The sequence below is a fragment of the Protobothrops mucrosquamatus genome, unplaced genomic scaffold (genome assembly GCF_001527695.2).
Source record: "Protobothrops mucrosquamatus isolate PMUCROS unplaced genomic scaffold, P.Mucros_1.0 scaffold3321, whole genome shotgun sequence".
NCBI classification, from domain to species: domain Eukaryota; kingdom Metazoa; phylum Chordata; class Lepidosauria; order Squamata; family Viperidae; genus Protobothrops; species Protobothrops mucrosquamatus.
This window is the reverse complement of record NW_015389311.1, coordinates 52,489-55,004: the sequence shown is the minus strand read 5'-3', so window position 1 is coordinate 55,004 and position 2,516 is coordinate 52,489. Positions and strand designations below refer to the sequence as shown.

General features: G+C 39.5%; 1 protein-coding gene across 1 annotated transcript in view; it reads right to left on the bottom strand.

Moving 5' to 3' along the window:
- The window catches only part of LOC107297472 (RELT-like protein 1), a 10,569-nt gene extending 9,894 nt beyond the window's left edge, over window positions 1–675 (bottom strand). Inside the window, exon 1 of the mRNA XM_015826837.2 lies at window positions 513–675. Coding sequence (XP_015682323.1) covers window positions 513–609 — 97 coding nt within the window. The 5' untranslated portion in view covers window positions 610–675. The remainder of the gene's footprint in view (window positions 1–512) is intronic.
- Window positions 676–2,516: the final 1,841 nt, after the last annotated feature.

Below are 2,516 nucleotides of genomic sequence, written 5' to 3'. Positions count from 1 at the left end.
GAACTAACTAAATGAATAATTTTTATTAATACGGAGGAGATGGATTGTTTAAGTTTAGACTTTGGAGTTAGAGATATTAATATTTGTTTACTTGTATTTGAATATTAGCCTAGGTTGGTTTGGGAAGTCCGGGGGGTGGGGGGATGGGATATAACATTGTGTAATACCTGTGATGTATTTCTTTTTTTTTATGATAAAAACAATAAAATTTTATATTGAAAAAAAAAAAGAAGAAGCAACGGATGGACACTAATCAAGGAGAGAAGCCACCTAGAACTCTGGAAAACCCAAGCTATTCCTTTATGCTAGGGGTCTTCAAACTTGGCCCTTTTATGACTTGTGGACTTCAACTCCCAGAATTCCTCAGCCAGGCACGCTGGCTGAGGAATTCTGGGAGTTGGAAGTCCACAAGTCATAAAAGGGTCAAGTTTAAAGACCCCTGCTCTGTGCCCATATGAATACTGAAACAAATTTTAAAATAAATAAATAAATAAATAAAGGCTCTTACTTACCTATCTTTTCTCCAAGCTGTTCTTCCTCTGTTTCGGTCGTACATCGATAGCCTTTTTTCTTTAGCACGTGACAAATTAAAACCCCTAACAGCCCCATAAGGAAGAATACCGGAATCAGGAAATAAGCAATATATTCAAGGTGTCCACCATCTTTGGAAAGTCCGTTTTCAGATTTATTGGTCCCGTTTCCCAAACTGTGGCTCGCCAAGGCTTCAGGGCTTGCTAGGGAAAGAAAAAGGTGAAAAAGGTCACCGTGTTCGTCAAATCTACCCCTTGGACCAGGGATCTTCAAACTTGGCCCTTTGATGACTTGTGGACCTCAACTCCCAGAATTCCTCAGCCAGCGTGCCTGGCTGAGGAATTCTGGGAGTTGAAGTCCACAAGTCATCAAAGGGTCAAGTTTGAAGACCCCTGTCTTAAATCTAACAAACAAAATGGAGGCTGGCTGAGGAATTCTGGGAATTGAAGTCCACAAGTCATAAAAGGGCCAAGTTGAAGACCCTTCTCTTAAATCTAACAAACAAAATGGAGGCTGGCTGAGGAATTCTGGGAATTGAAGTCCACAAGTCATCAAAGGGCCAAGTTTGAAGACCCTTCTCTTAAATCTAACAAACAAAATGGAGGCTGGCTGAGGAATTCTGGGAGTTGAAGTCCACAAGTCATCAAAGGGCCAAGTTTGAAGACCCCTGGCTTCAATCTAACAAACAAAATGGAGACTGGCTGAAGAATTCTGGGAATTGAAGTCCACAAGTCATAAAAGGGCCAGATTTGAAGACCCCCCCTGCCTTGGACAATGCAACCTGTCAAACATCTAGAGAACTTTTTTTTTGAATGGAAGAACTTTTGAGCAAACAAGGCGGGCGAATCCGATCTCTCGGAGCGAGATGTCTTGGCGTTTCTATATTCATTTCTATATGGATTTGATTTTGCAGACAAGGATCTTCATGTGAGACTTGAATTGTAAAGATGCTAAGGCTGGACTGGAACTCACAGTCCCCTAGTGGTAGGCCCTAAGTCACCCAGTCAGCTTTCATGCCTAAGGCAGGACTAGAACTCACAGCCTCCTGGTGACTGGCCCAAATCCTTTCCCGAGTCATCCTAAACTTCATTTGGTCCGCATCAAAATTCTGAATCCTAATTTTTAAAGAGAATGAATGTGCCCTCACATCCTTCCTAAAGAGTTATGCACGGCATGCTGAATGCATTCAAATTCCTCTTCCTGGCTTGGAAAATAGACAAATAAAACTAAACAATAGACAATAGACAAATAAAACTAAAAAGTCGCCAACATTTCACAAGGCGGACTTCTATAAATAGCCTTCTGCGCTCCCAGAACACATTCCATATATGCATGATCCTGACTCAAAAATAAAAATCTGAACCAATGAGAGATTGTCTACCGAGATTCTCAGTCATCCCAGGCCATGGTTCTCCCAAAAATGCTTTTTTCAAAAATACCTTTGGAGACAATGAGAGATGGCATTTGATGTCAAAAGTCTGAAAACCTAAGAATTCAGAAGAAATAACCTTGGCTATGACTTGTCTCCAATTTCCCAGACATGATCCAAACAAAATTCTATAGAACAGATTACACTATTGTTTTTTTTTTAAAAAAATCAGCATTTCACTTTTAAAATCACTAAATCGTTCCAGAACAGCACAAAAACTATTCGTATACATGTATTTTTTTTAAAGAGCTTTTTATGCAAAGTGAAGTTTTTCCCCCAGAATTTTCTTTCGGGTTTTCATTCCTTGCACCCATGGAGAAAAATTAAAGGGAAAAAAAATGAAACAGCGTAAATTTAAAAAAAAAAAAGGAAGTTCTCTTTTAAATAAGCGTCACGTGGTGTATTATTTCCTGTGTAGGAAAATAAAAGGAAGCTATGAACAAATATCCAAATCCTAGAAGGTGAATCAGAAAATGTGTCACCTGAATCCATCATCCACCAGTCAGCACTTAGTCAATTTCCTTAGAGACCAAAGGTGAAAGCTATAAAATGCAGC